Here is a 27,393-nt window from a genome sequence, read left to right as displayed (position 1 = left end):
TGATTTAAATTGTGATTAGATGACACACATTTAAACAGATGATGACAGATGTGCTCAAACCCATTAAAGCAAGGACATAAGATAGTCTAATAATTAGGTGATAAGACAAACCCAACAGAGATAGGAAGTCAGTCTAACAGTGGGATAAAATGCAACAAAATTTATTACAAGCTCACATTTGACATTTTTCAGCTTCTTTTAATAAAATAAATAAATAAATAAAACATGGAAACTGGTATGGTGCAAAATAGGACAGAATGGTTGGCATAGTGATGAGTTCCCTTGTTTTATCTATTTGTTTCTACTTCAATGTTTTACCCTTTTTGCACTATTTTAATTGCTTTTATTATCTATTTATTCATTGTGGTTTATGTTTTTTATGTATTGTGTACAGCGCCTTGGGCTTCCTGACAGGGTCGCGGAAGGAACTTTATAAATAAAGCTTTGAATAGAATTGAATTGAATTCACATTTTCTTCAAAAACTCAAGATCCGGCTGTCTACAAAAATAAACAATTAGTGATGAACAAGAGTCTGCTTCTAGACCTGCAGAAAAGGGACACACAACAATACAACAGGAGCAAGCTATCACTGCGTCAACTTGACGAAGAAACATAAAATCAACATTGTTTTACTGAAAAATCACACGATAATAAATCACAGTGCATTTAGTGCCAACCACAGCCTTAAGACATGTGTTGAACGTGCCCAAGTCCATACTTATGAGAGCACCATGTGAGCACCTGTGTGTGTACACGCGCTTGTTTATGTAAGGTTTCTCTATAGGAGCGTCCAATAGAGAGTGTGAGGGGCCACAGATCTGCCCCCCAAAGATGCATAGGAGATGGAGGGAGCTCCAAGTCCCAGAGATCCAGGAGCTGCCCCAGAGCACAGGGACCCCAAGGACACCGCAACCAGAAAAGCCCCCGCCCCCCTCAAGAGGCACAGAGGATTGCCTCGGGGGGCCACAACCATCAGCCGGCAGAGTCCCGGGAGATATCAGCGGCAAGCCCACAGGCCCGCCCGCAGCCTCCCACCCCCCAGCCGGCCGAACCCAGGACCCAGCAACCCAGGGCGACCACCCCCGCCGGGGACCCAGCAGAGCCCAGGGACCCAGATCCCACCAGGCAGCCACCAGGATTGATCAGGCAGAGGCCAGAAATCTTAAACCCCTTGACCCGAGAGCCACAGACACTCAGGCAGATCAAGGCACTGCACTCCTCACCAGGTGTGGCAGGGGGAGGGGAGACAAAGATGTATAGCATCAAAAGAAGTCCCAGAAGAAGGGAGGAGTCAAAGTACCCACCTGACATATACAGTCATACACAGACACAGTCACACACTCCCTCCCTCATGCTCACACATGCACATACAACCAAAGACGTACAAAAATGCATGCCGGACACCCACTCATGCTCCCCATACACACCCTATTCACTCTGGTCCCAGTACTGCTGCACATGGGGTACAACCATTACTGGTTCCCAGAGTTCAACCCTTTCTGCTGGGGTGCTGATGAGCAGGCTCCCCTGCCCAACGCTGAGCAAAGCAACCCACCACCCCAGACCCTAACCAGACGGCCAGATCTCCCTCCAAGCCTCCAGCCCCAGGAAGCCAAGTGACAACAGAGGTGTGCTAAGACCCCTATCTCCCTCCGCCTGCTCCAATATAGTGTTAGTGTGTGTTGATGAGGTGTATTCCATGGCTGTGGTGAGCGGGCAGTGCGGGCATCGACTGGCCTACGCCAGCTGATGCCACCACACCACCCCACTTGCACCCACAACCCTCAGTGTCTAAGTGCAGTTTTAAATTGGAAGTGGGTACCGGCACTCGGTATGAGGCTGAAAAATCCCCCTGCCAATTGCCGTTGAATGTGCTCACTCCCAAGGCCCTAAGTGTGTGTGGAATGTCGTTAGTTGAAGTGTTTAAGGTGCAAATAAAATTGGGGGGCAGGTTGCCACAGGAATGCGGAAATGGGGTCCATATCCACACCCCCTGACTTGTCCTCCCCCCAAGGTCCTATGTGCATGCTTGTGCGATGATGTAAGGGAGCAGGAGAAGAAAAATGTGTGGGGATGGGGAGGAATGGCTGGTTGGACTTAAGCCCTCCAAGGAGCCAGCTCCCCCACTGGCCCCAATAGGCACCTCTGTTGCCAAAATGCCACCCAGGGCATGGAGACTCCAGCCCATCTTGTCAGGGCCCAAAGCAGCAGCATCACAGAGCCTCACGGAGTCCGAGGGCACCAACCCAGCCCCACCCCAGCAGAACATCTACTCCCATTCCTACATTTGCACAACTTCCAGAATATATAAGACATAGGACATCCAGGTAATTCAGTTCAATTCAATTCAAAAATACTTTATTAATCCCAGAGGGAAATTGATTGCTGTAGGTAAGGTTGGGTCCTCCCCCTCAACATCCCCCTCCCCTGTGATGGAACAGAAGAGGAGCCAAGGTCTACCCGAGGCCCCTGAGCCCAGGCCAGGCACTGCTGCATGTTCCTGCCTTCTTCCCGGCAGCATCCGTGTCAGGACCCAACCCCCAAGGCACCACCCAGATCCCCACATGGGGCCGGCCACCCCGAGCCCCCAGACCCGCTTAGGGGCAATGCAGCTGCCAGGCAGCGACCCATGGCCAACGCCAAGACCCCCAAGGGGCCCCACTCACAACTGCCAGCAGTCCTCACGAGGCAACCCAAGCACGTTCAGAGGGGGGCAGTAGCCCCCCAGTCTCAGACACCCCCAGTGAACCCACCTCCAGGGAACGTCCACATACTCCAAACTCAGACCCTCCACCCCATCACCCACATCATCCCGCAGGACAATATCAATGATCCCTCATCATTGCTATGTGATGGAACCGATCAAAGGAGCCCAGAGAGATTCATCTGAAGTGGAAGCAGAGGCTATATCAAGTGCAATATGATCTAACAAAAGATTTCTATACTGGTTAATGCAGAGAGTTTCTCTATTTTTCCAATTCATGAGACTAGTTTTCTTAGTGATGCATAGGGCAGTCAGAACCACATGAACTAAAGCTGTTTCAATCGGGACATCGTCCAGGTTTCCCAGTAAACAAAGAGAGGGGGAAGTTGGGATATGACATTTCAGAGACTTTGACCGGTCTTCACATACTCTACCCCAAAATTCCTGGACAGGTGGACAGGACCACAGTGCGTGGATGTAATTGTCAGGAACATTGTTTGTGCAGTGTGTACAGGTGTCAGACGACACAAACCCCATCTTGAACATCCGATGACCTGTATAGTGTACTCTGTGTAGAATTTTGTATTGAATTAATTGTAAATTGGAGTGTCTGATCATTTTAAAAGTATTTAAACAAGTTTGGGACCAGAAGTTCTGGTCAAAGCTGATTGATAGATCCACCTCCCATTTTTCAATAGGGATTACTATTCTATCGTCTATTTTGGACAGTGTCTTATATACTTTAGACAGTAGTTTGGGGGGTTTGAGATTATAGAAGTCTAATACCCTTGGTGGTGTTTGTAATTCTATTTTATTTAGCTTAAATTTTTGTTTGACTACAGATTTAATTTGGTGGTATTCTAGAAAGCTATTCTTATCCATTCCAAATTGGGAGACTATTCTGTTGAATGGGATGAAGTCCAATCCTTCATATATGTGTTCCAGGCATAGGATTCCTTTACTTTTCCAGTCCGGAAGGTTCATCATTTTATTATTTTGCAAAATATCAGGATTATTCCAGATAGGTGTGCGTCTGCATGGTATTAGTGAAGACTGTCATTTCAAAAAACAGAAACTGGTATGGTGCAAAACAGGACAGAATAGTCGGTATAGAGATGAGTTCCCTTGTTTTATTTGTTTCTACTTCAATGTTTTACCCTCTTTGCACTATTTTAATTGCTTTTATTATCTATTTATTCATTGTGATTTATGTCTCTTATGTACTGTGTACAGCACCTTGGGCTCCCTGACAGGGTCGCGGAAGGAACTTTATAAATAAAGCTTTGAGTTGAATTGAATTCACATTTTCTTCAAAAAACTCAAGGTCTGGCTGTAAACATAAAAACTCTGCAGCAAGGGAAGACGGTTTCCTCTTATATGAAAAAGCCAGTCGTAGGAGAATTGATCCCTGGTGGGTACCACAGAATTCAGTCAGTGCCTTAAAAAGTACCACATTTGGAATCCATCCCTACTCCTTATACTGGTCACCCTGGTGTGGGAAGGCTTCCAGTCTCAAACCAGTCATCCATGCTGATTGCCTTGGTCCCTCAGGTTCAAGCAGGTATAGTCCCATCAGTGTCTCTGCTCTCCAGTCCCATCTGTCGGTGGTCTCTGATAAACTGGTTTTGGCCCAGACTGTGTGCAGAATCTCACCATGATCTTTCTCACTGGTTCTCAACGTCTCCTTCACCCTGTGACCCCCGTTAGATACATTCATTTACTGGTTAATGCAGCCTTTTGTGGTTCCTGAAGGATGTTTTCGATTCATTGAAGCTTCATGTAGCTGTTGAGATGAGGGTCTGTAGGTCATGGAACTGACATACTTTAAAGATTAGAGTAGTGCCCCCAAGAATGTGTCCAAATCCCTGGCAACAAGTTTTGTTGTTGAGATTTACTCAGCCCAAGTATTCTACATGGTCCAACAAGAAGCAGATTTAGCTTTTTTTATTGGGCTCGCGGGGTACAGACACTGCCAGGTTCTGAGAATAACTTGGGGTTCCCCTAAAGGAAGAACAGGTGACGGTGGCTGGGGAGAGGACAGTCCCTCACAACCTGGACCCATGGATGATGACATGTTATTCCATCCTGAACACTGACCTTCTGCTTCTGCTCAGCACAAAAATTCCATCTGCCAGCTTGTCTTTTATGGGTCCAAGAGCCACTGGTTCTTTGACACCGTCCATCCATCCAACGTGCTTTTTCACATTGGAAACACACTCAAAACTTACTTATTTAGACTCATTCATGAGATTATGAGGACATTTTTTACTTGTCTCATCTGTTGGTGCCTCGTCTGTCTTAATTACTTGTCCTTTAGGTGTATTGAGTGCTTTGAAAAGCACCCATGCAAAAATATAACATTACAAGACCTTTTATTTCAATACAAATGCAGTTAAGTTTTTATTTATTTGAGGAGTACTCCATGTCTGTAACAATCAGTGATAGGTTAGGTATCAAACATTCTGAAATATTTAAAAAGGTTTTAGACAAAATACGCATGTTGCATATCTTCACCTGAGTCAAAACAAACACGAGAGTATATCCTGACAGATTTACAAAAGTGATTTTTTATAGGTGTGAATTAAACATTTCAGGACAAGCAGTGCCACTTTTGTTGTGTACATGGCTTTCGGGTCAAGATTTCCAAAAGGCCGTTTTTAAACTCTAGAAAAAACACATTTTAGTCATTTTATCTCGGCTGGAAAATATAACCTACTGGTTTAATTTAAATATAGAGACATTTGATTACAAATGCATGAAAATATGTGTTAATATAACCAGACAATAGCAGACAATATGAAATAATATTTATAAATTATAATGTATCTAACAAACCACAACTCCTTATGCAGGCTGCTGAGTGCTCCATGCAGTTTGGAAGGGGAATTCTTCTGTAAAAGCTGCAAAAGTGCTCATTAATCACAAAATCCTGCAAATAAAGTCTGGTGCTGCATCCAAGTGACCATCTAAGATTATAGTAACTCAACTAAAACCTTAAGAAGATATTCTAACTTGCTTTAAATATTCTCTTCCTCACAGATGAAAAACAAATCAGTGACACGATGCAGAGAAACAAGACCTCTGCAACTTTTAGTGAGTAAAAAAACAAAAAGAACAACTAGTTTAAAATAGCCATTTCAGGGTTTTTGAAGCGGGTCTCAGTTTTAAGATTTGGAACAGTTTGCATGGATCGGTTTTTAGAAAACAGGGATTAGTACTGATGGTTCGTCTGAGTGAGGGCTAGTTAATAAGGGTTTGAGGTCTTAAACCAACTCAAAACCATTTAGCTGTGGAGCTAGTTAATGCAGCTATTGTGGATGGAATTTCATAATAGTTATTCCACATTAACCACGGAAGGTGAAATTTATGTCAGTTAAAGCATATTAAAACAGAACTGGATTGGCCTGGAATTGGTTTAAGGCACTTTGTGTCTGGTTCCACTGCGACTGGCTGGTGCACAGAGCTAATCTCTGGTTCTCTAAACTGATTCTGTTCAACGTGATACCCAAATCAGGTGGGATTTGAACAGACTCCACACAGTTCCATTTTAATGATGCGAACACTCATTTTAAACAGTTGTAAGTTAAAACGGCCATGGCCCAAATATCAACATGCAAAAAAACTAATAAATAAAAAGATTTGCAGAAGTCGTCAGCCCGACACTTTGGCGCCATATTTATTTATTTGGCGGAACATAACAGCTGCAATTGTGATGAAAATGATAAAGCAGCAAAATATAATACAGAATTTTTTTGTTCTTTATGATAAAGTAAACATTTCTGATCACATCAAAAATTTCTTTCAGCAAGGATAAATAGACATCATCCTCCAGACCTGCACCCCTCAAATCATATTTTACACAAAAAGAAAAAAAAGCAATAATCAGATTTGAAGAGGGAAATAAGCTGTCTATGCCCTTTAAAACAGAATAAAGCAGATCCAGAAGAACATTCTTCGGTTTTTACCAATGACTGTTGAAAAGGATTTTTACATCAGTGAGAAGCAGTTTGCACTAGTCACCACAAGAGGGCCCTCAAGTTACCAAAACTGGTAATTCTGGCAGTTCAGTGTGGCAGAAACTAAATGAAGTTACAAAAGGGACGACTGTTTTCCAGTTGTGAGGGAACTTCCTGCCATCTATGGAAGATGCCACTGTCCTGAGCCAGTGGACTGCGCCACTAAAAGCCAAGCTAACAAAGACTGTACAGTATAAGTGTGCAAGCTTAGATGTGGGCTGCACAGAAATGGGCATTGTTGCTCAGTGTGCTTTGACTTTGGAGAGTGAGGAGACCCATCCAATATGGCGGCGTTGCTTTTACGTTTTCCAGCGGCCAAATGGGGCATCTACATATTCATGACTATAGTTGCATTCGGACTGCGTAGTTCTAGGAACAAAGTTCTTTGGACCATCCTCCTAGACTTTAGTTCCTAGAAGTATCCTTCCCTTAAGAATGTAAGAATTTAATTTACATCTATTTAATGAACCATTAGACATGAGATTACATCGTAAATATGAAATCAATCTTATGGACCTTTGGGTACCTTTAACCAGAAGATTTGAACTTTTTATTGCAGGGATTATGTAACACTTCGTATTAGACAAGAGAAGAGAGAGTCACCTTTAAAATGTTTAAGAAGATTTATTTCTAAAAATTTTTTAAACAAGACCAACTCTAAACTCTAAGCGATGAATGGATCTTGGTGTGAATGAGACGTGAGATGAATGGTGTATGTGTGAGCGATGTTGTTATCAGAACTCTCGTATCCGGAGAAGCAAGGGATGAACCATCTCATCGACACGCCCACCGGATTGAGTGAGCGCTGGCGCGTTTGGCTGCCGCTGCTCACCGGTAAACTTTGATTTTATATGTTGGACTGTGGATATCTATATCAATCCTAACCTCTATTATGTGGACCAACGCTATTCACGTGTGGTCCGCACTCATCTGGATTCTATCACCGACCTGCTGCTGGCTTCCTCCAGTACACTGCCGCTGAGCTCCTCAGGATTCGCCACCGCCCTGGATCTCCACCGGCTTCACTGCACCTCGACCCGGACATCTCTCATCTTCTCCGTCGGAGATATGTCCACCGCGGCTCACGCAGGAATTTCCACTACCACAACTCTGCTTCAATCAATTCTTTCTGGTCCACCACTCGCCGTCGTCCTCACAGGAACTCATACCGCCGAACAGCTGATCACTCCTCGTTAGCCAGTCTCGCCAGGACAGCTAACGCTCAAGGATGTGACAGCACCGCCGTCAACTTCGGCCTTCTCAACATCCGCTCTCTCACTGGGAAAGGTAATCTCATTCACAATCTCATCAAGGACCGTGGAATCGACTTCATGTGCCGTTGCGAAACTTGGCAGCAGCCAGCTGATTTCTCCCAGCTCAACGACGCTACTCCTCCCGGGTTTGTTTACCTCACCAAACCACGCGGTTCTCGCGAGAATTGGAAAGTTTTGCCAGTGCCTGTCTATGATTTTAATTCCTTTGAGTATTTGGTTTTTAAACTTAATGGACCTACCCCCCACTATCATTGGATTTATCTACCGCCCCCTAAACCTCACAAAGACTTTCTGTCAGAAGTCTCAGTACTGCTCACTCATTTATCTACACTCTCATCTAATGTAATAGTGCGTGGAGATTTTAACACACACATGGACAGCAGCGATCTTCTGCCAGTCCGATACTTCTCTTAGAATGCGGTGAACTGAACTTAAGATAATAATAATAATACATTTTATTTCAACAGCGCCTTTCTGAACACTCAAGGACACTTTACAGAGATAAAATACACAATAATAAAAGATAAAACAGCATAAAACAAACAGACAGATTGGAGCAAAGAGAGTACCTATTGGAATGCTAGACGGAACAGGTGGGTTTTGAGTCTGGTTTTAAAGAGAGTGCGGGAGTCAATGTTACGGAGGTCAGGAGGGAGTGAGTTCCAGAGCTGGGGAGCAGAGCGACTGAAAGCCCTGCTCCCCATAGTGACCAGACAGACAGGTGGGACAGAGAGGTGGATGGAGGAGGAGGACCTGAGGGAACGGGTGGAGGTTGAAGGATGAAGGAGGTCTGAGAGGTACGGGGGAGCTAGGTTATGGATGGCTTTGAATGTATATAGCAGAATTTTGAATTGGATTCTGGAAGTGACTGGGAGCCAGTGGAGCTTCTGAAGAACAGGGGTGATGTGGTGGAAGGAAGGAGTTCTGGAAATGATGCGGGCTGCCGAGTTCTGGAGAAGTTGGAGTTTATGGAGGGATTTGTGAGGAAGACCGAAGAGAAGAGAGTTGCAGTAGTCAATACGGGAAGTGATGAGGCTGTGGACAAGGATGGCGACTGAGTGAGTAGTGAGGGAGGGGCGTAGGCGGTTAATGTTGCGTAGATGGAAGTATGCAGACCGGGTAACATTGTTTATGTGGGACTGGAAGGATAGTGAGGAGTCGAGGATGACACCCACACTCTAGACCAGGGGGGGGGGGGGGGGAACTAAGGAGTTGTCGACAGGAAGTGTAAAGCTGTGGATTTTGGATAGTAAAGATTTAGTGCCGACAAGTAATATTTTTGTTTTATCACTTTTGAGTTTGAGAAAGTTTGATGTGAACCAGTCTTTGATTTCAGATAAACAATTGGTGAGGGAGGAAGGAGGAAGTGAAGAGGAGGGTTTGGAGGATACATAGAGCTGGGTGTCATCCGCGTAACAATGAAAATGAATGTCAAATTTACGGAAAATATTTCCCAGGGGAAGAAGGTAAGTGATGAAAAGGAGTGGACCGAGAACAGAGCCTTGGGGGACGCCAGTAGTGACAGGGAAGGGACGGGAAGTGAAGGATTTTAGTTTAATAAACTGAGTACGGCCAGAGAGATATGAACGGAACCAATCAAGCGGGGTACGAGAAATGCCAAGGGAAGACAATCTATGGAGGAGGATGGTGTGAGAGATGGTATCGAAGGCTGAACTCAAGTCGAGGAGATGGCGTGGGACTGGTTTTATTAATCTGGATGTTTTGATTTACAGTCGAATCAAAGTTGGACAGATTTATAAATACCACAGAGACTATGCCACGCTTCAGAAAGGAAGGTTCCGATTGGATGAGTAAAAGCAATGTGTCATACGTTTACATTACGTGAATCAGGATGTCTAGTGCAGCTAGATTAAAGTCATTACTTATTAAAACTTACTAATCATGACATTGTCATTTCACAGATTGGTCCACATTATTACTGGACTAACACTTTGTTTGATTAGCTTTATTAAAAACAGAGTTCTTTGATTTATTTAAAAGAAAGAGTCCTTTGTCTTCATTCTTCTCTTGTGCTGGAAAGGAAAACAGTGTAGAAGCAAATGCATGAGACCTTGAACAATATCTCATGCAGATGAGTTCCTGCTGAGGAGACGGGGGAAACGACTTTTAGGTGGAAAACAGTCATTTCATTCTGTTACAGGAACATCTTCAGGTTGCATTAGCATGGCGCTCAGAAACCTTTTGGAGGCGGGCATGACGAAACCGCCTGCGACAGTGTCACGTGTTCATTAAGAGCCGGAATTACAGTAACATGAAGCTGAGCTCACAGCTAAGGTAACGGGGCTCAGGAGGTGACTGAAAAGGGTGTCCTGGTGCAAGCATTAGTAATAAATAAGTACCTCGTGCAGTGAGCGTTCGGTGAAATGAAGAAGTGTTCTTTATTCTAGGCTCAGTGCAAATGAGTGTAAACATAATCCTAACAATGGTAGCACATCTGCTCAGATATCAGTGGGTCACACAGTCTCACTTTTCCCTGAGGAAGTACAGCACCACGGTCTTCAGGTAGAGTCCTAAGGTGTACACAGCAGACAGCAGCCAGTGGGAGTGGAAGCTGGGATCGCTGCTCACCACACACTTCTTTATATCGACCTGTGAGCAAGAAACACAGTCAGATGAATTCAAACACCACAACAAATCAGCACAATAAAGGTGAAAAAAGGTAAAGTCCCAATCACACACTGGTGATCTCCGCATTTGACCCATCCCTGTGGAGGGGAGCGGTGAGCTGCAGCGGTGGCTGCGCTCTGGAACAATTCGGTGGTTTTATCCTCCAGTCCAACCCCTTAAAGCTGAGCGTCAAGCAGGGAGGCATCGGGTCCTCTTTCTTAAGTCTTTGGTATGACCCAGCCGGGAATCGAACCCCGATCTCCCAGTACCAGGGTGGACACTCTACCACTAAGCCACTGAGCTGGTACAAAAGAGGACAAAGACAGAAGAAACCTGAAACCTTGTACCAAGAGCGAGGAGGTCAGATAATGCTGTTAAGGACAATTCCCACAAGGCAAATTTAAATTATTTAAAGAAAATGTGCCTCGATTTGTGTTTCCTGGAATAAAACAAAAGCATAAAATTCACTGAAAAGATTAATGAGGATGAAAAAGACTTGAATGTCATCTTCAGGTCCTCTCACATCTCAGAGTATAAAATGGGTCAAAAGGTCATCCAGTCTGCCATTTTTTTCCCTTCTTACTCAAATGGGTAACCGCTTCAGAGTGGAAGCCCGTGAGTCCCTCTCCCCTAACACACCCCAGCTCCCCTGGGTGGATTCCCAGGCATTCCCAGGCCAGAGAGGATACAAACTCCCTCCAGTGAGTTCTGGAGCTTCCTGGGAGCCTCTTCCCAGTTGAACGTGCCTGAAAAACCTCCAGAGGGAGTCAACCAGAAGTCATCCTAATCAGATGGCAAATCCACCTCAGCCAACTCCTTTTGGTGCGGAGGAGCAGCGGCTCACCTCCAAACTCCCCCCAGATGATGGAGCAGAGACTTAAAGAGCAAGTAACGTCTAAATTAACTTTTTTTTGCTGATGAACTGTATAAATGAGTGTCTAATAGTGTTTTAAATGTGTGCATTCTTTATTTTAGCATTTTGGTGCATTTTCTTTAAAAATTAAAAATTCTGTCTAAAAACCACAGTAATGCGCCACCTTCAGCTGAAAACATAGAATTTGAGTCATTTTGAATAAATTTTAGCCAATGGCTAAAGAGTAAAGTACTACGTAAACCAGTAGAGTACTACGTAGCAGCTCCGTGCCAAAGTTATAAAAGCAACGAGCGTCTCGGCCACGCCCTGTGGCGAGTGGGAGTTGGATTTGCAAGCGAGTGTAGGAGGTCAGCGGTAGTTCAGCATTAGCATATAGCATTAGCATATCCTAGTCTTTAGCATATCTTTTAGTGTTATAAATACTTATTTAGTGTTAGCTTGGCTGTTGTATATTATAGTTTAGTTAGTGTTTGGCTGTTAGTGTAATTGGGAAAGTATTTCGGGTTTAGTGTTCCATATCGTCTTAGTATTGGTGAGTAGGTGTAGTGTAGTATGGTTGCGGTGACTCTGTGGGCATTTTACCCGCGATTCTGCACGTCTCCGTTTGAAGAGGGAGGCTGCCCACCGTGGCTCTTCCGCGATTTAGATGCAGCCCACCGACTCTGCTCCCCCACCACGGCGGGCTCCAGTCTGAGGTGAGTCAGCTAAATAAACGTTTTAACATCTTCTAAAGACAATTCCCTACCTAAATGCAAAGTCTGAGAGACGTGGTTCACTTCCTTTAGCTAGTCAGTCGGCAATTCTGCAACAGTGACTAACTGACGCAGCACTAGTTGACAGACAGCATTACAGCGTGAAATCCAGCTTGTGACCCGGTTCTGTGAGGAATTCTGTTCAGGAGGTCGCATTTCAGGCTCTCCACATCATATGTGACTGACTTTTACGTTATAACAACGATCACACACTAGGAATGTTATAAAGCGCCTATATAGGAGATTCTTTTGTATATTATCTGACTATAAACTCCAACAACAATGTGCTTCTATTTTTTTTTTCAGGCTAAATCTACCCAAGACACTGGCTGTCAGACTGATTTAGCTGCATGAATGTACTTGTCCAGGCTGATGTGAAACCTTCCCTGTAGCAAAGGTGAATTATTTTTAATAATCTTCTATGCAAACATTTTATTATCACCTTCTAGTTTTAATTTGTTTTACAGATTATTTTTACACGTGATTTTATGCTCTTTTAAACATTTATAAATGTGCTGCTTCTTTGTTTTTACATAGCCAGCCAGAATGGAGTTCACAGCCGCAGTGTGTCTGGTGACCCACGGGGACCATGATGAAAATTCATCTTCCAGAAGGTCCCAGAGCGTCCAGACCCCCTGAAAAGACCAAGGTGTGAGGTGTCTGCTGTTGATTCCAGCTTCCACCTCAGTGACAGTGCAAGCTCAGTGAACTGTTCAAGGTAAAAAAAAAATTAAAACATTTCAGAATTTTTAAGATATTAACAATTAAATAAGTATGTGATTACATCATGACGGAGGCTACTGATTCTGCCCCTGTGACACTTGGTGGTGACGTGTAAGCTGATTCTCCTGGAAAATAACTTTTACATTAAATATTTTGTTTTTGCTATCAAAAGTAAATTAACTAATAACCTGCATTATTGCAGGACATTCAGCAAAATATGGACTCTACAACATGAGGCATGCACACATTAATATTCTATAAGAGCACATAAGGTGAGCAACACCACATATTGTACACTGTCCTGAATTTGTTTTCTTTCTGCATCTCATTAGCCTGGCTGATCACCTGATAACCCCTGTCATCTGGTTATGACAGCATGAGGATGTCCTCACACACCTGTAACCTATCAGCTCATCTGGCAGAATAGAGAGAGAAGAGACAACACCACATCTCCTGTTCCTGGAAAGCCTTCAGCCTTCCTTCGATGACTGAGAACCTCCATCAGCTCTGTCTCCTGTCTGCCTACAATTATTATAATAAATATTGTGTTTGACAAGTTTTTTGTGCTGCCAAATATCTCATTTAGATTCCAGTTTTGATATTTTAATGGATATTTATAAATTACATTGAATATCACATTTTTGTTGCATGTTTAACTAGCTATTGTGATTAATTAAACTAGCACCTCACTGTTAAAAGCTCGTTCTAATTTCAAGCATGTTTAAGTATTTATGGACATGAACAAAAACAGGAAATATATAAATTGAGATTTATTTAATTAATATAACAAATAAGGGGGAAAGAGTCATTGAAAGGCACATTCTTCTGGAAGTTCCTGATCCTGAGGACACCAGCAGAGGAGACCAGCTGCAGACACCAGAGACCAGCTGCAGACACCAGAGGACCTAGAACCGAGAGAGCAGCTGTTATTAGTAAATAAATAAAGAAATCAGGGCAGTTTTAGTGGGCTGAACACATTACAGAATAATTTTCTCATGGGGTATTTTCATAACTTTATATGCAGCAGACTGTACCTTGAGCCCAGGGCTACCGGAGAGCTATCCAGCATGTTTCAGTGGATTTTCCTGCTTTAACAGGTTAGATTAGCTGTTAAGCAGCTCAGCTATTTGTTGCTGATTAAAACCAGGTGTGCTGAAGCAGATAAACCTCTAAAACATGCTGAATACTAGCTTTTTGGGGCCGTGGAGACAAACCCTGCAGCTAATCCAATGCTATGGCTAACGGCTACTTACCTTTCAGAGGTGATTCTGTTGGGTCGGTTCTGGGAGTTTCAGGCAACTCACAAGCTCAAAACAATAAGACTCAGGTCCGCTTGTCTCCTCCAAATAGACTTGGTCCCTTTCTTCTCGAGTGTCTGTAAGGAGGGGGAGAAACGTCCTCCAGTTCTATCAACTGCTCAGAGTGAAGGGAGCTAGCTTCGTCTAGTTAGCCATCGTCTTCGTCACTGCCGTGGCTCCGCCCTCTCGGTCCTCCAGGCAACGCCTACTAATGTTGCATTTTTTAAAATTGATACGTGGGTGGAGAAGGACTCCGAGGCTCAATTGACCCGCTCTTTAAACAGGAGGAACTTTAGGAGGCGTCTTGAAGAAGCACTTAGATGGGACCGGGTCGGGAGCTCTAACTTGAGGTGAGTGAGGGATTTAAGGACACCACTTGGAGGCTGGTGTCCAGCTAATAGTGGACAGGGAGGTCATCATATGCGGCTGCCAAGAGTTGGACAAGATGATCTTCTGACACGTTTGACGTATCTTTCCATTTAATTGTTTGTTATTGAAACTAACCGAGTAAACCCAATTCACGCTTCCCTGTCAGCTCCACAAGGGAGATCCACAAACGTAGACAGAGACGTTTTGCCTTCAGACTTCTCCGTCTCCTGGGGAGTGTTGCAAAGCAATTCCCCACCAGGATTACAGAGGACGTAGCGCCTTTCTGTGGTATCCTGTCATGGATCCGGCCCAAGATAGTGCATTTACTGTTGTGTTTATATAGCGTTTTTTTATATTTTAGAGACTTTAAAACAAACAAATTTGTCCTCCTCCACCTCTTTATGTGCTTGCCACCTATAAACCCACGTTTCCTGTCATTTCCGTGTGTGGATAAAATGCTTGTTACGTATCTTTTCATTCCTCCAGTCATGGGGGAACAAATCGTTCATATTTTTTAGAGCTTTTCCACGAGGTATTCTTCAAGCTGCTCCATGCCTGCCGTTAGATATCCCCAGCTCTCTTTATGTTTTTCCAGGGTGCACTGCTGCCCTCTGCTGTTTCTTTCAGGTTATAGCCAAAGCGCAAACATGAAACACAGAGCTTGCATGTCCCTAAACGGCTACTGTATTTCCAGATGGTGCATGGCCATAAAATGTAGACCACAGTTTTTAAAAATGTAGAAAATGTAAACTTAGAGAAATATTAAGAATTGATGTTGGTGAAAAATATTAATGAAAAAGGACAAGTGTTTGAACTGGATACACAGAATATGATAGTAAACAGGTAAAAATATCACACACACTGGCTTTAACATCAACGCTACAAAGGAAACTTTGCTGATTTAGCAGGCTTTTAGCACCCCCTAGAGTCCATTTTAATTCACTGTTGTGAGAACAAAAGTGGAACACTTTTAGGAAAGTACCCCTTTAAAATAGTTTTCATGATGGTCTACGGGGCTTCTTTATTTTCTATCTAGACAATACTTTTCATGAGTCGTGAGTCGTGTACTCATGTAAAATGACTTCAACAAATAAACATGAACTTTGTCCAGTAGAGATTTGGGAATGAGAATAAAAATGTAAAGTTATCATATTAATTCATCTTTTGTATCTGCTTCTCTCATGGGGTCTCAGGAAGCTGGTGCCTATGCAAGTCCACCACAGGGACACGTATAGAGACTAACAAGTGCCTATGCAAGTCCACCACAGGGACACGTATAGAGACTAACAAGTGCCTATGCAGGTCCACCACAGGGACACATATAGAGACAAACAAGTACCTATGCAGGTCCACCACAGGGACACGTATAGAGACAAACAAGTACCTATGCAGGTCCACCACAGGGACACGTATAGAGACAAACAAGTGCCTATGCAGGTCCACCACAGGGACACATATAGAGACAAACAAGTACCTATGCAGGTCCACCACAGGGACATGTATAGAGACAAACAAGTGCCTATGCAAGTCCACCACAGGGACACATATAGAGACAAACAAGTACCTATGCAGGTCCACCACAGGGACACGTATAGAGACTAACAAGTGCCTATGCAGGTCCACCACAGGGACACGTATAGAGACAAACAAGTGCCTATGCAAGTCCACCACAGGGACACGTATAGAGACAAACAAGTGCCTATGCAAGTCCACCACAGGGACACGTATAGAGACTAACAAGTGCCTATGCAGGTCCACCACAGGGACACATATAGAGACAAACAAGTACCTATGCAGGTCCACCACAGGGACACGTATAGAGACAAACAAGTACCTATGCAGGTCCACCACAGGGACACGTATAGAGACAAACAAGTGCCTATGCAGGTCCACCACAGGGACACGTATAGAGACAAACAAGTACCTATGCAGGTCCACCACAGGGACATGTATAGAGACAAACAAGTGCCTATGCAAGTCCACCACAGGGACACATATAGAGACAAACAAGTACCTATGCAGGTCCACCACAGGGACACGTATAGAGACTAACAAGTGCCTATGCAGGTCCACCACAGGGACACGTATAGAGACAAACAAGTGCCTATGCAAGTCCACCACAGGGACACGTATAGAGACATACAAGTACCTATGCAGGTCCACCACAGTGACACGTATAGAGACAAACAAGTACCTATGCAGGTCCACCACAGTGACACGTATAGAGACTAACAAGTGCCTATGCAGGTCCACCACAGGGACACGTATAGAGACAAACAAGTGCCTATGCAAGTCCACCACAGTGACACGTATAGAGACAAACAAGTGCCTATGCAGGTCCACCACAGGGACACGTATAGAGACAAACAAGTGCCTATGCAAGTCCACCACAGGGACACGTATAGAGACTAACAAGTGCCTATGCAGGTCCACCACAGGGACACGTATAGAGACAAACAAGTGCCTATGCAAGTCCACCACAGGGACACGTATAGAGACAAACAAGTGCCTATGCAGGTCCACCACAGGGACACGTATAGAGACAAACAAGTGCCTATGCAAGTCCACCACAGTGACACGTATAGAGACAAACAAGTACCTATGCAGGTCCACCACAGTGACACGTATAGAGACAAACAAGTGCCTATGCAGGTCCACCACAGGGACACGTATAGAGACAAACAAGTGCCTATGCAAGTCCACCACAGGGACACGTATAGAGACTAACAAGTGCCTATGCAGGTCCACCACAGGGACACGTATAGAGACAAACAAGTGCCTATGCAGGTCCACCACAGGGACGCGTATAGAGACAAACAAGTGCCTATGCAAGTCCACCACAGGGACACGTATAGAAACAAACAAGTACCTATGCAGGTCCACCACAGTGACACGTATAGAGACAAACAAGTGCCTATGCAGGTCCACCACAGGGACACGTATAGAGACAAACAAGTGCCTATGCAAGTCCACCACAGGGACACGTATAGAGACAAACAAGTGCCTATGCAAGTCCACCACAGGGACACGTATAGAGACTAACAAGTGCCTATGCAAGTCCACCACAGGGACACGTATAGAGACAAACAAGTGCCTATGCAGGTCCACCACAGGGACATGTATAGAGACAAACAAGTGCCTATGCAAGTCCACCACAGGGACATGTATAGAGACAAACAACCAGTCCTGCATTCACTCACATCTAGTCACAGTGAAGTCACCAATTATCCTGACATGCAGGTTTTTGGCCTGTGGGAGGAAACCAGGTGGACAGGGCGAACACGCACAGCCTCCCTGGTGTTAAACATGGAGATTTTAAACAAAGTATTTTAGGAGTTACCAGACTTGTTATACATACTAAAGATACTAAATCTAGGAACTCAGTTTGCTAATTTTATGGAAAAGGTATGCTTCATATTTTATGCAGGTCTCAAATGTGCATCATGCGACTGGTTAAAGTCTTAAATTTACCTTCCTGGAACTTGACTTTCACCAATATCTGACTCAGCACTTTTCCACGGGTTTAACTGTTTCTGTAACTAGCTTATTTCAACCCTAATAAATGATCTATTATCTTAAACTGCTCTAACTAAACTGATAGTGAACGACCCCAGACAGACAGACGGGTTTAGACATTAAACATTCACCATCTTTTCAACACAAGTGTTCTCTAGTTTCCAGCACACTGTAGTTCTGTCTCCATGTGGAATTGTCTGGGTGGAAAACAAGTCGTTCCCTTATTTGGGAGGCCGGTTATACAAAGCAGTGCTCTTCATTTGTCACACTCTACTTCTCCTGAAAACACTGCAGGGACGGGAGGGGAGCAGACGGGTTCCCGTTTGTTCCTTTTCACAACAGCAGACAGAAGATCTCTGTAAGACGTTTAACTTTGCCTCCAACTTTGGCTTTAGCTCTTCTTCATCAGACTTCTTCATCAGTTTTACTGTAGACCGTCCATCGACATGCATACCAGACCATCACTTGACTGATGAAGCAGCAACGTCAGCTTACAGTGGGTGTAGAAAATAATCTCCACCTCTGACATTTGTGTCCTTTATATCCTTATGTGACAGGTTGAAGGACTACTGCATATAAAACTGTTCACTTGATACTAATTCATATCAGTTGATATAAGAACAGAAGTAATGTAAATATGGCAAGAAAATGGTTAAGAGGTTATTATTTGTCATGTTATATTGATGACTTTCATGTTATTTAAGAGAACTGCAATCTATACATCAGCGATCGGCTAATAAGCCTTTTCTGGAATCGATTAGTAGTGTCTATTCTCCACTAGGGGGTTTTCGCGCGTTCTCCTCACTGCAATAAACGACTGTATGAGAGACGCAAGTCATAATCACTCTCGTGATTCTTTACCCCTGTTTTCAGGTAAAAGTGGTTAAAGGTTGATATATTCCCAACGTGTATACTGTTAAGATATTTACGAGGTAATTCTCCATTGTTTGTAAGCGTTAGAAGTATTATATTACAGTTTTGTGCACATATACGTGGCGGTTTTGGGCCTCGATTTTGTACTGCGTAATGGCCGGTAGGATAATGGCAGGAGCTAAAAACGCCGCTGTTGTCAGCCATTTTGTCAGGAAACCTGCTCCAGTATATGTATAGTAAGCACTTTAGTATTTCGTTTTATTAGTCAGTGTTTTCTTCCACCATGTGACATCTAGCAGTACAGAATGTGAGACGTTTCTGTTCATTTTGACTGCAATAAACGCCTGTATGAGAGACGCAAGTCATAATCACTCTTGTGATTCTTTTCCCCCTGTTTTCAGGGGTGTAACACTTACAACACAAATATCTTTTGCCAGCTCTACTTATCCATTACAATCTACAACATCCAACTGAAAAATATCACAATTACAGTTCAGAAGGTTTACAAGAATAAAAAAACAAGATATAGTGAGAGTAATCAAGGATCCCCCCCAATGTCAATCACTGGTTTAACCACCTTTTGTTTTAATAAAAATCTTGAGTTTGTTGAGCTAATTCTGCATCAACTTTGCACAACTAGATTGAGCAACGTTTGCCCACTCCGCTTTACAGATGACTGAATAATTTGATGGTATTCGGCCCCATCAATTTTCCCCTCTACCCTAATAAGAGCCCTAGTTCCTGATGCAGAGAGACACCCCCACAACAGGATGCTGCCACCTCCATGCCTTGCTGTAGGCATGGTATGGTGTGGATGATGAGCTGTAATTTAATTTCCATCAGGTTTCGGTCACACACACCAGACTGATGCAACACACACTTTCACCACAGCACACCCAAAATTAGGAATAGGATCATCTTACCCAGCCCCCTCTCTTTTTTAACCAGCCGGTTAGATTTTTGTAGACAAAATCACCCATGCAGTCAACGATGACACGGATCAAACTCGGATTACCGAGCCGTACATATTCCAGGGCCATGTTCCCTGCCACGGCATATAAGGAAACCACCTTTCCCCACGTCACACCTGGGAAGAAACAAACACGTTAGTAAACTTAAAAGAAAGTCATTTATAGATTTATGTCCTTTAGTTCAGTGCTGTTGAGACAGTCAATTTTGTTTGGTTAGAAAGTTGGAGAGCTCTGTGCAAAGGAAAGCATGGAGGCTTTTGAGTGAGTGAATGAGTGAGTGAGTGAGTGTGAGAGAGTGAGAGTGTGAGAGAGTGAGAGTGAGAGTGTGAGAGAGAGTGTGAGAGAGAGTGAGAGTGAGAGTGTGAGAGAGTGAGAGTGAGAGTGTGAGAGAGAGTGTGAGAGAGTGTGAGAGAGAGTGTGAGAGAGTGTGAGAGAGAGTGTGAGTGAGAGTGTGAGAGAGAGTGTGAGTGAGAGTGTGAGAGAGAGTGTGAGTGAGAGTGTGAGAGAGTGTGAGTGAGTGTGAGAGAGAGTGTGAGTGAGAGTGTGAGAGAGAGTGTGAGAGAGTGTGAGAGAGAGTGTGAGAGAGTGTGAGAGAGAGTGTGAGTGAGAGTGTGAGAGAGAGTGTGAGAGAGAGTGAGAGAGTGAGAGAGTGTGAGTGAGTGTGAGAGAGAGTGAGTGAGTGAGTGAGTGAGTGAGAGAGAGAGAGAGTGAGAGAGAGAGTGTGAGAGAGAGAGTGTGAGAGAGTGAGAGAGTGTGAGTGAGAGTGTGAGTGAGTGAGAGAGTGTGAGTGAGAGTGTGAGTGAGTGAGAGAGAGAGAGATCTTCAGCAGCAACTGACTATTCAAGATTGTCACAACTTATCTGCGTCTGCAAAGACAAGTCTCAGTAACTCAGTTAACTTTACAGATGCTGAGCTGAAATTTCATGTTAGTAGCTAAAACCTAACCCATCCCAGGCTCGGAGTGCTACACATTTGACCAGAAACGTTGGCAGTAATGTTCGAGTTGACTAATCGCCATATGAACCAGTACACTGGTGGTGCAGGAAAACATCCAGTCAGCTCATCAGAAAAACCTCTGTCCAGAGTGGTTTACGTTTTGGACCTAGCCCAATTCTAGATGTCCGTCACAACCATTCAACATTAGCAGAAAAAGGTAGACTCACTAGACTAGCTGTGGTAGAAGTTGAGACTCATCCCCAACACAAACTCCAAGTCTTAACAAATCAGGTTACATTTGGTATCATATCAGATCATTTCCCAAAATAACATGTTTGTTTTGTAGCGTACCCAAAGGTCAAGTATTCACATCAAAAATGACCAGAAATTAACTTTTCATTTGCAGACACAAACGGCGTCACACATCCAGGGACACGTTACATCTGTCTGGCCTCCAAACGAGAAAAGCAAGGATCTACGACCGTGCAACCAAACAAGTGCTTTCCTCCTCTTGGCTGGAACAAAAGTCATGCAGAAGACGAGACTGTCTGCACTCTCACTCTGAATGAAGTTTATCTTCCTTAAATCATAAATGGCTTTTTAAAACTTTATAATTGCATAAGTGTCATTTAATCATCTCTTGTTAAATCCCAAAGTGTTTGAATAATCTGTGCATTAATCAATGATGTGTTGAAATTTATATTTTTCCTCCAATGATTCATTTCAGATCTTGAACTACACCAGATCAGTATTTGTTGATTTAACAAGTTAATCCATCACTATACTCATTCATCATAAGATTAATATAAAGGTTTTAATATTAACTTCATATAACTGTTATGACATTTGAACTTCACACTAGCCCCGGGTTTCCACGGGAGCCGTCAGCAGCACGTTACTGCAGCAGCACGTCTTGCTCGCGTAAGCTGCTGCTTGGCCCTTCCCACGAGACGCCAAGCAGCAGGGGAGCAGCTGTCACCGACCGAGCACGAAGTCACACGAGTGACTTCGTCAGTAAACACAACAACAAGCAGGAGAAAACTACAACATGGTTTGTGTTTTATGTTCTGTCCGTTTTATAATCGCCAACACGGACCTGAAAAACAAAGGAGACCGCTAGCTAGGTGATAACTTCTCACGGGGATGCACAGTTAGTAACTTGTTTTAAAAGTAAAGCAACCGGAAGGCAGTACGTTCTTTATTCTGAAAATCTCGGGAGCTTCTCTCCATTTCCGCGTCCGATTTCCTGTCTTTCCTTCCCCCTAAATGTCGAACTTGACCCGTTTCAGAGGCGTCGCGCGTAGAAAACAGAACCGGCGCGTAAAGGCCGCGACATGCTGCTCCTGAGACGCGGCCGACTCGCGCTGCTGACGGCTGCTGTGGAAAAGGTTCTGTTGACCACAGCGGTTCCTATCAGCAGCTATGACGTGCTGCTGCAGTAACGTGCTGCTGACGGCTCCCGTGGAAAGCCGGGGTAAGAGGTAAACTCTGAGTGTCTGAGTGAAGGAGTGACTTTCTGAGGTCTTTGTTAATGCCTCTTAAACGTGTCAAATTCTGATTTGTCCAAGTTTATAAACAAAAGTTAATAAAAGCGAGAACACTTGCTGATCTAGTTAGTCTTCGCCGTTCACCTCGTAAGGCCAATCGGGTAAACAAGCATTTTGAGACCATCCCATCTTTTGACCTCAAGGTCAAAGCCTCTCTGCAATACTTGCGAGTGACTTCAGACACAGCAGCTCTTTTAAGAGCCACCAAAAAACCTTAGATGGAAAATAGACACTCCAGCTTCCTGCCGTCACCTGGAGATACCCCAGACCGGAAGGGTCATATTCTGAACTGCCTACGAGCTCCGGTACCAGAGGTCCATACCATCGGCACTGTCCTTCTCAACCTCCTGACCCCCTGGATTGCTTGGGGATCTTCACACAAGGGGATGTAGAGTCGGCACAAATTGCGTCGGATGGTTTTACAAACAAAGTTTAGCTCATCAAACCGTACAGCCAAACAGACTTCACAAGCTCAATCTCAGATAAAACATCTAGCTTCCATTCCATTCATCATCTATTATCTGTATAACCATCATTTCATTCATACTTTGTCATGTACAATCATTTAGTTATAAAAATTATTTTTAATTCTATTTTCCCAACTATATTCTTGACTCTGTCTGAATTCATGTGAAGTGTGTGTTCCCTGATTAAGTCAAAGAAACTAAAGTCTTCTGATTAAACATTCAAAGACCAATCAGACTGATACTTCATATTTATATGGAATATCACATCTTATTGATCATTTAATATATATGTAGTCAATCCTTAATGCTACGGTTTTAAACTCTACAATGAAGGAGAATGTTGCTCCTTTAAGGCAGCAATTGTTTCAGCTAGTCAGTGCTTTGATGATGGATGGATGAACTTCTAAAAACCTCAGCAACAGCAGCAGGAGAAACCAGGCATTATGCCTCTCTCCCACAGAGAAGCACACCAGACACAAGGCTTTGGATGCCCCTCTGCGTTTCAGTGTTCACGCTGGGCTAAGCTGTTCGCCGCCACACCGTTTACAGTCAAAGCTTCAGTCTATTTCTGGGCGGTTCAAACATCCAACACATACAAACGGAGCCCAAGCTCCATCCATCCTCCGTAAACGTCGTCCAGATCCTTCCTAGGAGCTCGTTAAAGAGATCTGGTTTCTGTTTAGTGGTGAAATCTGGATTTAGCAGAATTACACTATACAGGGTATCTGCAGGTTTAAGGGAGCCAAATTTAAGACTTTTTAAGACCTTTTTTAAGGCCACTTTGACCAAATTTAAGCTATTTTTTTAAATTAAATTTAAGCTATAATTTCCAGCCTAGAACCAGTGCTAACCACGTCGCAAACGTGGGATTAGCCATCCAGTTACCATTAAACTTGCACCTCCCCGTGACACAAGCTCCCACTAGCTTAACCAGCTAATGTGCTCATCTAAAAATAACCCCTTTCACAACCAACTGAATGTGTATGGTTCCACTTATGCAAATATCATACACAAAAAATGCTGAACACTAGAAATTCATGAAAATTTTATAGAAATAAAAGAATCTTGTTTATTGGGTCTTTGGTAATTTAAGACCTTTGGAAACTATTTAAGGATTATTTGTCATTTTAAAGGATTTTTAAGGCCTTAAATTTGGAAAAGCAAATTTAAGACTTTTTAAAGACTTTTTAAGGACCCGCGGATACCCTGACTATAAGCTGTCAGGAGATGTATTGAGCATTTGGAGCATTTGGAGTGTCAGAACAAAACATTTAAAAATCACATGAGCACATTTATTTTCTCAATTCTAAGCGAATCAAATGCAGCGAAGCACACAGCGTCAGTTTCAGGGTTAGAACAAATTTGAAATGAGTTAATTAAATTTAAACACCAAAATAAAATAAAACCCCTCGCTTGGGTCTATTATAACAGTGAATCACATGAGAGGAAAAGGATTACCATCATGCTCACATTGAGTTACGCAGTCAGAGTGTCATGAGGTGAGGGTGGAGATGGCAGACCATGTGTGGTGGAGGGTTCAGGAGGCAGAAGAGCAGGCACGGATGAAGAAATAAAAATGATTTAATGGTAGCAGCACAAGCACGAACACGACGAAGACAACGTACAATGATCTGACGAAGACTGGTACAAGGAGGGAGGTAAAAGGGGAAACTAGGAACACATGGGCAGGTTAACGAGGGGCAGGTGAGAACAATAAGGACTAATCAGGGCAGGAGAGAGACACAAAGGAGATCATTTATTGTGTCCATGGTGTCCCCGATGTAGGCGTATACCGTAAATCCTCTAATACAGGCCGGTATTCAATTAAAGTCCGGGTCTCCAATTTTGGCCGGTGCCGGCGGAGGTGAATAAAGGCCGGTCTCTTATTGTGGCCGGGTGGAATGTGGTAACAAGCAAGTACGGGGGCGGTTGTGTCATCGTCTCACTTTTGATTAGCGAGTGATAGACCGCGAGGGTAACTTTAACCGTGCGGAGACGAAGAGGAGGCGAAAATTTGATATCAAGTTCAAAGAGAACGTGCGCTGCAGAACTCTGGGGAGCAGTAGGGGTTGTATGAACTAGTCGACTTCACTATAGTGACTTTTTATGCCTGTCATCGACTAGTCGCTGTCACGTGATAATGACCGGCAAGATGCAGCCCTCGGAAAAGACAGCAGCCTGCTGTCAGCAGGTGACAAGCTCCTGTGCTCGGGGGGGGGGGGGGGGGGGGTTTGACGCGCTCTGCCAGAGCGTCGGTACTGACACGCGATCGTTCATGTCGGCTCATTTCCTTTAATGTTTTCTGTCTTTTATTTGCGCCTGATGCGTTTTGCTGCTGTGGAGCGGGGCACATCACCTTGTCCTCTGGTGACGCACCGATCACTGATGCGGCCGGCGAGCACTCTGCTGTTTTAGCGGTCGGTAGATCTTTTAGAACTGCAGTTCAACGGTAACTCATGAGGTGAATATATATGAACCCAGGTAGCAGTTTCTCTTTAGGACTGAGAGGAGATGCAGGAAGATAATAAACAGACAGGACAGAAAAATAGTCAAATAAAAACAAGTTAGTTTTTGTACCTGCTGGTTGCAACAAACAAACACCATTGAAGGTAATCAGAAGTGAGGAACAGAAAATGAAATAATTATTTTAATGTTTAGAGCAGCAGGAACTCCGAGAGGCTGCAGGCGCATCAGTGAGTTTGCGGCCGCTGCGCGGGGGGAGGGGGGAGAGGGCTGAAGCAGGAACTACCGTTGTTAAAAGAAATGTGTTTAACTTTAAAAATATGGGCGCAATTTTAATTGTCAAAAACTCCAGCGAACCATTAGTTCATTTTGCTTAAATAGAAATAGAGGCCTGCCTCTAATACTGGCCCTCATTCCAATAAAGGCCTGGAGCTTGATGAGCTTGAGTCAAATACAGGCCCGGGCCTGTATTAGAGGATTTACGGTAACTTTCATAGTCTCCCCACAGGACAGCGGTTTCTCAGATAAAACATTTCAAGTCCCATTTTGTTTCATAACATCATTCCATGACCACTTGCTCTGTGTCACAGTCCTTCTGAACCTCTGCGAGGCTGCATTTCGTCTGTGTTTTAATCAGGGCTGTTTGAAGTTAAAGGCCTACTATTATTATCGGACGATGTTGGCATTAACATGTATTAGTGAAAATGATCTATATGGGTTTTTACTCTTAATGATACGACAGCCACTTCTCTTCTCACTCAAAACGTCAAAATATGACTGATCCGATGGTCTTTGACATATTTTGTTTTTTTGGCACATCTGGCCCAACTTAAATTGAAATAGTTATATTTTGCACAGATGGTAAAATGTGATGTTAGTAACCGAAAATGGTTTACTTTTTCTTTTTTTTTTGGAGGGCCCCCGCTTATATTGGTACTGGTTAGAATCGGTATCTAAAAGTAAGAGTTAGCCTATATCGGTATAATGGATATCAGTTAAAAAGCCGTTATCAAAACAGCCCTAATCTGAACTGTTTTCTGACTGGAATACGCCTGAAAAGCTTTAAAGTTTAGTCACCCAGATGTTCTGCCTTTAAGTAAATCAAATTTATTTTCAACAGAGGAAAATATGTTTATTACAGCAGCTACTGTCTGATCATCCTACTCTATCACTTTAAATCACTTTATATTGTAATAAAACAGATTTGGGGACAACTTCCTGATTTTATGGGACCTTCATGTTAAACAAACACACAAATGCTGCTGAACTACAAGGAATGCACGGTGGTTTGGTTACGTTTCCATCTGAAATGAACCTTTTGTCACATAGTAAGGATTTGGCAGTTTGTCTTTGCCATTTATTCTGTCGTCAGTCTTGTTTTTGTTTATTTTGGTGTTCAGATGAAGAATTCAAAGCAGGTTTAATTCAGTCTTTCAACAGAGATGATCGAAGCTCGCAGGTCTACTTGTACTATTACTACATGCTTCTGTAGGTTTCTGACGTCTAAATGTAAAACTCTAAGAAGAAAAGAACAGAGCAGTGAACTTGACATTCCTGTCTAAAATTAGACAAGCTGCACTTGGGATGGTAGAAAAAACAGAAGCTGCACTTATCTACGCAAAGCAGCATGGTGGTTTTGACCAATCTCATGGTGATCAGACACGTCTATGGTTAGAATCTACAAATGCTCAGGACTTCCTCTTCACTCAGCGACTCGTCAGGACTCCCGCGTCTCTGAAGGCTCAGCTTGTAAATATGAAGCTCGGAAATATTAGGTTCACCTCATCCTGGTTGGACTCCTCTTCAAAACTGCTTTAATTCTCCATGTCATCGTCGTCGTCGTCGTCGTCTTCCTCCGCTTATCCGGGTCCGGGTCGCGGGGGCAGCATCCCAACTAGGGAGCTCCAGGCCGTCCTCTCCCCGGCCTTGTCCACCAGCTCCTCCGGCAGGACCCCAAGGCGTTCCCGGACCAGATTGGAGA

General features: G+C 43.7%; 1 protein-coding gene and 1 long non-coding RNA gene across 3 annotated transcripts in view; one reads left to right on the top strand and one right to left on the bottom strand.

Annotated features, from left to right (window-relative positions):
• Positions 1–10,370: 10,370 nt before the first annotated feature.
• boka (BCL2 family apoptosis regulator BOK a) overlaps positions 10,371–27,393 on the bottom strand; it is a 45,070-nt gene continuing 28,047 nt past the window's right edge. The window contains exons 4-5 of one of the 2 annotated variants that reach the window (XM_070545889.1): positions 19,952–20,115; positions 10,371–10,605 (exon numbers count right to left, since the gene is read on the bottom strand). In XM_070545889.1, the coding sequence (XP_070401990.1) occupies positions 10,480–10,605; positions 19,952–20,115 (290 nt within the window). In that variant the 3' untranslated portion in view covers positions 10,371–10,479. The remainder of the gene's footprint in view (positions 10,606–19,951; positions 20,116–27,393) is intronic. The other variant, XM_070545890.1, reaches the window with a different exon arrangement.
• Positions 12,416–13,416, top strand: LOC139063578 (uncharacterized). The gene is made up of 3 exons (XR_011516951.1): positions 12,416–12,646; positions 12,787–12,967; positions 13,305–13,416. It is a non-coding gene; the product is annotated as an uncharacterized lncRNA (long non-coding RNA).

The sequence above is a fragment of the Nothobranchius furzeri genome, chromosome 16, assembly GCF_043380555.1.
Source record: "Nothobranchius furzeri strain GRZ-AD chromosome 16, NfurGRZ-RIMD1, whole genome shotgun sequence".
Lineage (NCBI taxonomy): Eukaryota > Metazoa > Chordata > Actinopteri > Cyprinodontiformes > Nothobranchiidae > Nothobranchius > Nothobranchius furzeri.
The sequence above is the reverse complement of the archived record's forward strand: the minus strand, read 5'-3'. Positions and strand labels throughout refer to the sequence as shown.